We start from the raw sequence: 12109 nt of genomic DNA, 5'->3' as shown, positions 1-12109 counted from the left end.
ACTTTAAAGGATCAGAAGTTGGAGGGAACGAGGCCTAGGTTAATATGCACAACAAAGGTACACAATATTATGTAATAGGGGGTTGCTGCTTTGTCCGTATCACCTAATATACAGTAAGGGGTCATTGGCCTGAAAAAAACGTTGAAGACCCCTGATTTCCTTTTGTGTGTCTAATATGCAATTAGCCTACTTACAGTAGAAATGTTTTGATGGGTTTAAATATTTATGCTCACCCATAGAATAAGAGACTGGCAGTTGAATAAAATCATATGGCCAACAAAACACCTTTGTAGTTGGAACTTGGAAAAGGTCATCTCAAGATACTGTAAAGTGATATGTGGCAATGTTTTCACTTTTCAGGCACGCAATCTTCTGTTTGCTATTACTACTATTAACGGGTCTAAAGCTTGCATGCCCTGCACCTCAGATCATTGAATTGGACTGGATTTGTCAGAATGAGATTACTGGCCTGACTTCATTGCATAATATTCATGGTTCAATCATGGTAACCATGCGTGGAAATATAAACACAGTCGTGTCTCGTTTTATTGGTTTGAATCAAATGCAATTTAACCGGACATTAACGCATTTAGTAGTGATTACACAGGGGCGGGCGGATTAGAGCAGCAAAATGAAGCCAGAAAACCTCCAGGGCAGGCCTTGGTGGTCATTCAAAACGAATATCTCATTGACAGACCTGTGAGAAACCGGAGTGAGAAATGTGTGGTATTTCTGGTACAAAGATAATTTAGAAAATGTGTGGAAAAAAGATTTTTTGGGGAATTTATTTTTAAATATTTTTAAATAACTTTTAAAAAATATGAATATATATATATATATATATATATATATATATATATATATATATAAATAAAGGAGATATTTACTTGCAACCCATACAAATCGGTCCGCGGCCCACTGTTTGGGAACCAGTGATCTAGATGACAGGAATGTAGCCAAAGGAAATGGCACAGTAGCCATGAGCCTATGAGACAGCATTATGTCAATGCAATGCATGTCCAGGGAAACTCTTTGTCTTGGACTGTGCACCTTCCTTCAGTACCCTGTTGCATCTTTTGTTAAACCTATTGTTTGATGAATTCAGGCTAAAATAAATGTTATACCCATGCACAAGAGAAGTGTTGCCAACATTATGAATTATGAAAGTACCATGAGATTCTATGCTTATTTATTTGTGTCCTCTTGCTCATATACAGTATACAGTGTATTTATTTATTTATTTAAATACACTGACACACGTGCCATCTCCAGAGAACGCGTGAGGTAATTTTTTTTAGACGCTTTCGCGTCCACCTTTTTTTTTGCTCTCAGGGCAAACAAACATGGAGTGTGTCAGACTGGAAGCCTCAGAAGATGCAGTCTGATTAAAAGCCAGCCCCTTGATGTTAGTGTGGTATCTCTAATCAGCTAGAAGGGGGCCGGACCTGAGGAATCTAACACCCGGCGGTCCGAGGCCAACAACGGTCACATTGACGCAATCCCTCCATGAATACCCTCTGTTCACAGCAGCCGCTGAGGGACTGACAACACTTTGACACCACTTATACCCCAGTCTTCTTGAGCCCCGGAGCCGTTCACAGCCACATCATTCTTATTACACCACCAGCTCTGCCTGAAAGCAAAACATTGTTTATTTTCTGCATACTTGGGGTGTGTAGATTGCCACGTACTGTAAAACCTCAGGTATGCTATGAATACGAAGTGTCAACCCGGGATGGTTTTGCATCGCTTTAAGAGAGGCGTGAGAAGAATACTGTGCGTCTCACCAAGCTGTCGTCACTTTGGAACAGAGTGATTAAAAGCGATGGCTGCGCACTAGAAGCCAGCGGTTCTCAACATGTGGGTCAGGACCCCAGATGATGATTAGCTTAATTGTTGTCTCACTCGACAGTAACCAAACCAACTTGCAGCATAAGAGTAAACAGCCTGGGGGTCTGCACATTTCTAAAGTGACAATTTAAATAATTTTAAGACATTTTTAATACCTAAAAAAAAATTAAAAGAGACCATTATGGCATCAACAAACTATACTATAAAAATGCTCATACATTGGCCAAATTGTCAAATATTACCCAAGGCAGAGGCAAACTAATGTGAAAAAATAGCAAGCCTACAATTCCTCGCATGCCACACTACGTGACTACTCTGCGCGTGCTATCTGGTTTCATTTCCATTACAATATTATGCCGAGTTTAGTTGCATTTACACATTTTTACAATATCGGAGAAAGTAAGTGTGTCATCTTTAGCCTACAGCAACGATTGTTTGTTTTTTTGTAAAACTGGCAAGGTGAAATGAAAATGTCATTACCTCATGCACGAGATCTGCAATTTGTTAGCATATACCGTAGATACAGTAACAAGAGTTCATTTTTAGAGGAGAGTCTTGGTTTATGGTTTTGTTCATGCATTTTGTTCTAATGAGGACGCTTGTCTGTGGGTTTCTTATCTCCTTTGTCAAAACAGAGGGGAATCAGGCGCCGGTAAGACAGAAAACACCAAGAAGGTCATTCAATACCTGGCGCACGTTGCCTCCTCCCACAAAGGAAGAAAAGACCACAACATTCCTGTGAGTATTCCATCCATCTTAACACATCGGATGCCCACGTGGTGTCTACAAGTCAATTTCTTTGATGTCGCTGGAGGCCCACGACGCGTTTGACGCGTTGTACAGTAAACTATACTGTACTGTAGCTACTGCACTTGGCTACCGCGGTGATGAAACAAACTCCATTTCCCAACATGCAGCGCGCAATTACGTCACCCGGACGTGCTGTGTGTCTCGTTGACTTCCTGTTTAGCGGCTGCACAAAAATGCTGTTTTCTCCGGATTCTCTTCCTTTTTTCATTTTTTTCTCAAAACGGCAGCCTCTTCTACATGCCGTAACACAAACACTGTGGCTTAGAAATGATAAAAAACGGTCCTGACTGAAAGAAAAGATTTTCGCGAAATAAACAGGACATACTCGGATTACATTTACTCGGATTACTTTTCTCGCCAGTACTCTCGCCGGTAGGTAAAATGACGCGTTGCCATGGGCACCAGCAAATTAAGACGTCAAAACCATGTGGGCGTCCGATGTGTTAATAACCCCACTCAGGGGCGTCACAAGGGGGGGAAAGTGGGACTGAGTTACTAGGGCCCAAGGTGGAGGGGGCCTTAATTATTTTATGCTTTAGCTATTGAAAAATAGCAGATATTCAAGCTCACAGCGCGAGTGCCGCGCTGCAAGCTTGCATATCTGCTATTTTTGAAAAGTCGTGAAAATTTGTGCAAATCTTTCCCCTGTTGAAAACCCTTGCTGTAGATTAGTGTACATCAATAATGGCAAAAGTTGGACCATGACCATACACCAGAAGCGGGCGAAATGGATGGGGCAGCACTATGGTTGGCTTGTGCAACAGATCTGTGCACACATTCCTCTAACAAAATTGGATTTTTGTTTTGCAAACAGCCAGAGTCGCCTAAACCAGTGAAACCACAGGCAAGTTTTTACGCTTTTTATACACCATGTTCATGCGCATGCTACCCTAACTTTCTCCTTTCAAACCAACTAACGTCCTCTCTAGCTTCAGTTCAAGGTGTCTTGTGTGCTGCTCACGTTATGCCCAAATATGGACACACACTGCACCCATATTTTGGAGATCCCCAAAGTCAGTACAAATGACCGATGAATTGTTTGGCAATGGAAAATATGGACTTGCCCGATATCAGCACAAATTGCTGTTGTTAGGCTTCTGTTGCGTGTGACGTCAGGCCAGAGTTCAATCAACGAGAGAGCGGGGGGAGAGGGACAGGGGGACAGAGGGTGTGTGTGTGTGTGTGTGTGTGTGTGTGTGTGTGTGTGTGTGTGTGTGTGTGTGTGTGCGTGCGTGCGTGCGTGCGTGCGTGCGTGCGTGCGTGCGTGCGTGCGTGCGTGCGTGCGTGCGCGTGAGCACGTGCTAGCCAATACAATGCAGATATCTCTCAGTCTGCTGTACTGTACTTGTATACTTTCATGTTGTATTTATTTGCGCCAGAAGAGCGCACAAGTAGGGTGATGAGTGCTGTCTGTATGTGGGTGGGTGGGTGGGTGGGTGGGTGGCCGACAGTACAAAGGCAGGGCCTTTAGCCAATGAGGGAGCAGCATGCTAGGTCACCACCAACAAGTGCGACCTGATATTCAGTAAATAACAAGGCGCAAGTTGGCACCTCGACAGAGTGCCAACTTGCCCACCCACCAGGGCATTCACCAAATATTCGACTATTGGAATATTGGAATATCAAAGTTACTATTCGACTTTATTCACCGAAGTCGAATATTTGCTTCTTCTTTTTTTGTCTTTAACAATATATATATTTCTTCATGGTTTATAACGCTTGGCTTGATAGTAAGTCATAAGAACCCTGACAAGCACTTGGAATTGTAGGTATTACATTTAATGTGCATTTAATCCGCAGATAAATATTGTGAAAATAGCAGATCTGCGAGGCGTTGTGAGCATGTAGATCGGCTATTTTCACAATGTTCGCCTCTTGCTTTCTTAATATTTGACAGTTTGGTCAGTTTGGCCAGTCCTGTCGAATATTCTAATACTTTGAGGTCGCATAATTCGAATACTAAAAATCACTATTCGTGAATGCCCTACCACCCACATACAGACAGACAGCACTCATCGTTGTTTTCTTCGGAAAGTCACTATGAGTCCACAAGGTACAAGTTGGCACCTTGACAGAGTTGCAGTCTAGTTTGTGCTTGAAAAGGGGATTTGATTGAATTGATTGAATATTTAGAACACATAATAATATTGCATGTTTGGTTTCATCTGAACCTTTCATCTAAGCCTATTAATGCACTTGGTCGTAAGCGTCATCCGGTTTGGTTTGAATATTATGTGTATTGTGTTAATGTCATTTACTTTACACTGTATACTATATGTTTTGTGTCTTTGTAGTATCCATGACCATTAACAATCTATTTATTTCCATGATAACACTTGAATCTGACCATTGACTACAGAGTGGAGCACAGTTCTATGTGAGTAGTAGCATGTTGGTTCCAACACACCACTCACTGCACTCCCACTATGGGCTCAAGCCACTATGGGCAAATCAAAACTAAGTGGTGCTTTTTTCCTGCTACAGTTTGTACAATCATTCTACTGGGTTTTCTGAAGATGATTCGCTTTCTTTTTTTTATTGATTGATTGAATACTTTATTAGACCGAAATGTAAACAGCACAAGGTACAGTCAGACATTTAGGCTAAAGTTTAGCCGCTAAACGGATACATCCACGTTCTTGGCTTTGGCTTCTTCTCTTTCATGGCATGACTGAGTTGTTCTTATCTATTCCATTCTGTTGTCTCCTCATCTAAATATTTCATATTTAGTGATCAAATTTGATGAAATATCTTTTCAGACGGATCAAATATTGTTCCGATCCCTGATATAATTGAGGTTTTATAATATACCATAGCTATCTCTGCATGTGTGTCATATTTTCCATCCCACTCCCAGCAAATGCACTGAGCAGAACCCCTTGTTTCACAGCTATGATCCTCCCAGCTTCTTTTTGGTTCCTGGTGCCTTGGCTGTAGAGTTATGTAGACAGGAGCACCTGCTGCCAGATAACACTCTTTTAAGGGCCCTCATCTGACCCACTGTAGCAGCTCTCGGAAGCAGGAGCAGGGAGAGCCAACAGGACTGGTGCCCAAACCTCCCGCTGGGTAGAATAGGCTGAGAGGTGCAAGCCAAGCCCAGACCCAACAACAGGCCCCCGTTGCGCCACACACCTCCCAGCAGGAAGGAACTTTGTGGATTTAATCATCTACGCTTATTAGTGTTGCATGATCCCCATGCTCACAGTGAGCGTTAATGTATTTTCATACTCAAAGTATGTGCTTCAGCTGTGCTCGCCTATACGCCGTAGGATGTTTAGCACACATACTGTATACGCAAAGTATGATTTAAAATGGTTCAATGGCCAGTGGCCAGTTTACAGGGAAGTTCTTCTGTGTGGCCAGACGGAGACCACCAACTCTCTTACGTGAAATTGATTCTCCATACAGTGTCTAAGGGAAGGGTTCTTCACTGTTTGTTCCCATCGTTAAATCTCCAAGCTCACATGAAAACACGGTACAGTAAGTGAGTACCTGAACCTGTACTGTACCTTGTCCTTGGCGGTGGTAAGAGTGACTTGTCGTGTCTGTCTGGCCTTGCCATCTGCAGAGCAGAGGCTGAGTATTACTGTAAGCACACATCCCTGGCTGGCCTTTGCATTGGAAAGGCTATAATAATACGTACATTTTGACTGATCCTTTTTGTCTCTTTTGCTCAGTTCCATAGCCTGCCAAAGAGTCTGAAATTCAGGGTGTATTCTCTTGATAGTTGATGATTAAACTCACTGCCTGAGATCTTCCAGATTCCCTGGCTGTCATCGCTACTTCACGACAATTAGCTATTTGAAGTGGAGCCGGTGTCTGGATCATGTCAGATGCCTGTCATGCTTGTTCTGCAGCGTGAATGTGGGTCAACTTGATAATTAACTAGTAGATGCTAAATTTGGACTTTTGTTTGCGTTTAAAGCGCATTACAGTGTTATCAACACAAGGCAGCAGGGAGAATGAGAGGATGTCACTAACAAGATAGAGTACCTTACAGTCTTGTGTGTGTCTAAACATCAGCTTCAGAGGTCCAATCATCACGGCCTTCTAAGAAATTAAGCTGTATGGAAGCTGGAGAATTGACTGTTTTATTGTCTCCACCAGCCGAAGGCATGGGGGAGAGTATGTTTTCCTCTCCGTCCGTCCGTCCGTCCGTCCGTCCGTGCGTCCTCGCAGTTTGTGAGCGCCAAATCTCAGTCGCCGTTGGCCCGGTCGCTGCCAAAGTGAGCACACACATTCCCTGGATGCCAATCTAGAACCTCTGCCCTAAATTTTTCAAATGGGCCTTTTCTAGCGCCAACTAGTGGCCGATGTTTGCTAAACACATTTCTGTGCACTACTCTTACAGATTTTGTCCAAAAATCCTACAAATCGGTAGGCAATATCTCGACAGTCATGTGATCGACACGGATCTGTCCGATTTTGCATATTCCATCCTGATTGGCTAAGATTGGCTTCCAAAGTTTGTAGGATTGAGCCGTTTTGAACAAAATGCCTCAAATCACAAACGCAAAGTGCAATTATCATGAAATCGCGCACACACGTTCCCACTAGGCCGAGGAAGAAATGCCACTTATTTTTTTTTTTTAAATCAGCCTCATGGTGGTGCTATAACAGGCCGATTCGTGGTTTTACCTATAACTCCACCGATCAGTTTCAAACTTTGTAAGCGCACTCCCTAGAGGCTAAGGATAAACCTTTGCCCTGCATTTTTCACATCAGCCTTTTATAGCGCCACCTTTGGGCCGATATATGTAAAACACATTTTTGGATATTACTCCTTGAGATTTTATGCAAAAATCACGCAAATCGGTACACAGTATCTCTATAGTCATGTGATCAAGTCCGATCAGTCTGATATTTCATATTCCATCCTGATTGGCTAATTAGCTTCCAAAGTTTGCAGGATTGCTCCGCTTTTGAACAAAATGCCTCAAGTCATCAACGCAGCTTGCGATTACCGTGAAATTTGCCACACATATTCCCACTAGGTCAAGGAACAAATGCTACCTTTTTCACATTGGCCTGTTATAGCTCCACCATTAGGTAGACTTTAGCAAAACACATTTTTGGAACACAATGCTTCAAATCATGCATGCAGCGTCCGATTGCCATGAAAGATCTAAGGTGAAGAACATATGCCACCCTTTTTACATTGGCCTATTATACAGTAGCACCACCAGGACGCACGGCCTGGTGGAGACCTGTGCTCGGAAGAGCACTGCTTCTAGTTCACTCTTGTTTCATTCCAGCAGCATGAAAACTCAATTAAAATCAGCCCATCGCATACATACATATCTCTCTGGCCAAAGCTCACATTACATATCTCACGTCCTGTGCATGACGCTCGCTGACTTCTCTCCATCTCCCAACACGGAGTTTGCTCATCTGGAAAACGGCCTCCTCGGATCAACAGAATGTGGCTGGATTTGACGTAATGGGGAAATATTCCCCTTAGCCACAAAAGAGAAATAAAAGTCCCAGAAGAGAATGTTGTTTTTGTGGCTGACATTCTGGATTCCCTGGTCGTGGCCAGCCCGTCAATGTGGCTTGGACCAGAGCATAATGGGCCACCTGTCCAAACATCTGCACTGGCCACCTATTTATTCAGCCTATTAAACTGTCCAGCATGACAATAGGTGTGTGTGTGTGTGTGTGTGTGTGTGTGTGTGTGTGTGTGTGTGTGTGTGTGTGTGTGTGTGTGTGTGTGTGTGTGTGTGTGTGTGTGTGTGTGTGTGTGTGTGTGTGTGTGTGTGTGTGAGAGAGAGCAGCTGTTTCTGTCAGGAATAGTTAGAGCTTGTTTCTGGCCTCTGTCACTGCTAAATGCCCCCATTTCCCCAGGATATTTCTCTTCTCTATTATAACAATTACAGAGAGGATGTTAAATCCACTTACTTTTAACCATAATTTGCTTTAAAAGACCAACAGGTACAGTAGGGTAAATGTACAGTAATACAGTATGTATCACAACATACTGTAGGCTACTGTACTTTATTCCTCTACCCTCTGCTTTCCCTCCTACTGTACCTGTCCTTATGCCTGTTGATGTCTGCATTGCAATGGTTGACTAATATTTATTTTATTCTCGCTTTTAAAGGAATCTTTATCTATCTCTTCGGCAGGTTTAAAGTGGGTTATAGAATGAATTAAGTTGCTGTTCTGCATTTTCATACAGTAATGTAGCCAGAGATGGGAAAAGTACTCACGTTCTGTACTTAAGTAAAAGTAAAAGTACTTGTGAAAAAAACGACTTTGGTAAAAGTAAAAGTACTCATTCCAAATAATTACTCAAGTAAAAAGTAAAAAGTACGTGCTTTGAAAAGTACTTTTAAAGTAAAAGTAAAAGTATTTTTACCGTATATTTCTAGAATTTTAAGGATATTCAAATTAAAAGATCCCCACCAAACATACGTCTTAAAACTGGCCCAGAATTGGTTTCCTACTATGATGTGAAATCTAAATGCAGCAGTGTGTTTTTAGACTGAGTACCAGTTATAGATAATATTTGACTCTCCAAGAACAATCATTATTATTATAAAAAATATATGTATATCCCACGATTTTGTAACCCATTTTTTAAAGTGCCAATTGACCACCAAGTAGGCCTACACCATTATGACTGATGTTAAAATACAGATAAGGTTTCCTAATAAGAATGTCGTTTTCATTGTTCAATTATAATTATAATACATCTCACATCCACAGACAGACAGATTTCTGACTGTTATACTTTAAGATGTTTTGCATGTCTGTCAGAGGACCCCAATGTAAACAAGCCATACAGACTGTATGGATGATAATCATACAGGAGTGCGTTTGCTATGCGAACTGCTAATCAAGTATTCAATCAATCAATTCAAACAAATGCATGCATGAGGGCACGCACGTGCGCGCTCTCTCTCACACACACACACACACACACACACACACACACACACGCTAAAGGCTTTTGCGAGGCAAAGATGACCGAAGCTACAGTTGTGCAGAGTCTGCAGAACGTTTCACTTTTTCCATACAGAACTTTATCCAGCATGAGATAAAAAGCAATTGCACTGACTCACCTAAGCTTCGGAGGTTAAAAAAGAACGTATTTCCAACGCGTGTGCATTACAGGAGCAGCATATGGCCAAAGTCTTGTGTTTATAATCCATAGTTAGTTATAATCCACGTGAATTAATTGTTGATGTTTGAAAGCTGTGACGAGATGAATGGTTTACAGCATGATGGTAGAATTAAACCACCTTTCTTCCTCTTCCTATGAAAATCGTGGATTTCAAAATAAGAGCATAGGGTATTAGGCTATTATGTTATGTAGGCTATATGATTAGTTTTATTTGGTAGTCTAGTTGCAGGAAGTAAATAGACCGGTGCTTTCCTACTTGACACAATGACTCTCACTCTGGCCAGGCAGCAGCAGAGCGTCACCGCAGCCTCTATGAATGATGATCAAGCGCTGTAATCATTTTGTTTGATCTGCCACGCATCGGCGCAACATTAACACAAAACCAAAGTAGCGAGCCTGTTTTGAAAATGTAGCGGAGTAAAAGTACAGATACTTGTGTTAAAATGTAACGGATAAAAGTAAAAAGTACCCAGAAAAATAATTACTCAGTAAAGTACAAAGTACTGAAAAATGTACTTCGTTACAGTAACGAAGTATTTGTACTTCGTTACTTCCCATCTCTGAATGTAGCATATAGTATTGGTTTTTGCTCCTTTCTGTCTTGCGCGTATCAGCCTTATGAAAAAGCTTTCTTTAAAGCGCTTGAAAAGTTATTTTTTCTGTTACCTCTTCTGTCATGATTCCTGCCTTCATCTTCTATGAAAAACGTTCCTTTTTCAGTGAAATGTAGAAGGATATTAGCGACTATACAGCATGTGAAATAGCTTAACATCTCTGTTCTCTTTTTCTACATGTGATTAGTACTTGTTTGTTGGTGAAAATCAGTGTTTGACACTGACAGTTTATTTCTGTTATCATGTTCTTTGTACGGGAATAAATAATAAACAATAAAGCTAATACAAAATACTTTGAAGTAACATCGCTTCTTTTATTTCAGGGTGAATTGGAACGTCAGCTTCTACAAGCCAACCCCATCCTTGAATCTTTCGGGAATGCCAAGACGGTGAAAAATGACAACTCGTCGCGTTTTGTAAGTACAGGAAACGAATTGAAATTCGGAAAGGCACTAAGGCTGTTTGATTATTGAACTCAAAATGTCTACTGTGCACCTGAATGAGAAACCTTAGGTGGCATGCGTGGGATAGAAAATATTCCTTTCTTTTGAAAGCAAGAGTGGATAAAACCGTGATGGAAAGGAATGTGATCACCCTGCTTTTTCCTGTAAGCAATTACACAGGGGCATTCCAGCCGGACAGACGTCTGCTAGTCATTAATGATTTCTTTGATATGCTGGAGTCTGCACTCTGCACAGCACAGCAGATCCAGACAGATCATAGCTCTCACTCACTGCACTCACTGCGCTTGAGAGCTAAACAAATAAGTGACACCATAAAGGTGGAATGCTGTGCAATATCACTGATGTGATGAAGGAACTTGATCTGCATGTGATTTTCAAAGGAGGTCTTCCTCCGTCAGTAATGCATCTCCATAATCCTGTTTTATGTAATGATGGCAGAACTGCAACACAACGTTTGAGCCACAAAAATCATAACCATGTGTCAGCCCAAATGTGTCCAAAATGAGATGTCAACTTCCACTACAGAGACTCTGTGCGTGCGTGCGTGCGTGCGTGCGTGCGTGGGAAACAGATACCATTTCTTCAGATCTCTCCTCCACTTGATCAGAACCAGATCTGTACTGGTGTTTGGTTGTGTCCATGTAGGCTAAGGTGGTGTCTCTTATAGGGGAACCTTCTGTTATCTAATACACTGGGTTGGAACTTCATGGAGGTTTAGGTTGGGACTAATACTTTATATGTACATGCTCAGGCTGTGGGCAAAACCAGTTCAGAAAATCTGCCCAAAGGGCAGGGTTTCAGATAGATCAATTAATTTAGATTTCATGCTTTGTGTGTGTGTGTGTGTGTGTGTGTGTGTGTGTGTGTGTGTGTCTGTGTCTGTGTCTGTGTCTGTGTCTGTGTGTGTGTGTGTGTGTGTGTGTGTGTGTGTGTGTGTGTGTGTGTGTGTGTGTGTCAGAAGAGCTTGTCTTGTGTTCTTCCTCAATCTTGTCTCCTTTTACCTGTTCATCTGCAGGGGAAGTTCATTCGGATCAACTTTGATGTTACTGGTTACATCGTGGGGGCCAACATTGAAACGTGTATCCTTATTGAAGCATTGGACTTGAATCACTGTACAGTACATGCATGTTATTCATTATATTTCCTGTTAGCAATCATTGCAATTTCAATATTTATAAAGAGAGTAGCTATAGTATAAATCCAATCTAGTAAAGTAGTAAAGATGTCCATGCAGAAATCCAAAA

General features: G+C 41.7%; 1 protein-coding gene across 1 annotated transcript in view; it reads left to right on the top strand.

Moving 5' to 3' along the window:
• LOC308281864 (myosin-10-like) overlaps positions 1 to 12109 on the top strand; it is a gene marked incomplete at both ends in the record, with an annotated part of 106691 nt that overhangs the window by 50624 nt on the left and 43958 nt on the right. The window contains 4 exon segments of the mRNA XM_080722190.1: positions 2487 to 2589; positions 3476 to 3509; positions 10702 to 10817; positions 11881 to 11944. Coding sequence (XP_080578316.1) covers positions 2487 to 2589; positions 3476 to 3509; positions 10702 to 10817; positions 11881 to 11944 — 317 coding nt within the window.

Source organism: Nannobrachium achirus, assembly GCF_963921795.1.
Source record: "Nannobrachium achirus genome assembly, chromosome: 3".
NCBI classification, from domain to species: domain Eukaryota; kingdom Metazoa; phylum Chordata; class Actinopteri; order Myctophiformes; family Myctophidae; genus Nannobrachium; species Nannobrachium achirus.
Note: the sequence above shows the minus strand (reverse complement) of the source record. Positions and strands in the feature narration are given on the sequence as shown.